The sequence below is a fragment of the Merops nubicus genome, unplaced genomic scaffold (assembly GCF_000691845.1).
Source record: "Merops nubicus isolate BGI_N331 unplaced genomic scaffold, ASM69184v1 scaffold47710, whole genome shotgun sequence".
In the NCBI taxonomy this organism is placed as follows: Eukaryota; Metazoa; Chordata; class Aves; order Coraciiformes; family Meropidae; genus Merops; species Merops nubicus.
The window spans coordinates 392-903 of NW_008583056.1; the positions used below are offsets into that span (position 1 = coordinate 392).

At 64.5% G+C, this 512-nt stretch overlaps 1 protein-coding gene across 1 annotated transcript in view; it reads left to right on the plus strand.

Moving 5' to 3' along the window:
* The window catches only part of LOC103772155 (mannose-6-phosphate isomerase-like), a gene marked incomplete at both ends in the record, with an annotated part of 756 nt that extends 248 nt beyond the window's left edge, over window positions 1-508 (plus strand). The window contains 2 exons of the mRNA XM_008939476.1: window positions 140-362; window positions 446-508. Coding sequence (XP_008937724.1) covers window positions 140-362; window positions 446-508 — 286 coding nt within the window. The remainder of the gene's footprint in view (window positions 1-139; window positions 363-445) is intronic.
* Between the last annotated feature and the right edge of the window lie 4 nt (window positions 509-512).

A 512-nucleotide genomic window follows, 5' to 3' on the forward strand; every position in this document is an offset into this window, starting at 1 on the left:
TGGATCCCCTGCCCGCTTCCAGTCAGAGAAGCCCGGCGTGACTCAGCCCCCGAGGGAGCTGCCTTGGCCGCATCTATGGCCTCCGGGGCCAAAAAGCCTCGAGAAAAGCCCAAGTCATCCCCATTGGCTGTCCAGCTCAGGGGACCATCCGTCTGTCTGTGTGTCTCCTGCAGCTCTGGATGGGCACACACCCCCGGGGCGACGCCGTCATCCGTGATAACCGCATCCCCCAAAAAACCTTGGGCCAGTGGATCGCCTGCCTGGGGGCCAAGGTGAAGGACGCCTTCCAGGGTCACCTGCCATTCCTCTTCAAGGTGCTGTCGGTCAACACCGCCCTCTCCATCCAGGCACACCCCAACAAGGTAAGGGAGAGCCCCGGGAGCCAGCCCTGGCCAGACCCGGTGTCCCTGAGGAGGTCACCCAGCTCCTCTACCCCCCTCTCCAGGAGCTGGCGGCGAAGCTGCACGCCCAGTTCCCCGAGCACTACCCGGACGCCAACCACAAGCCTGAAA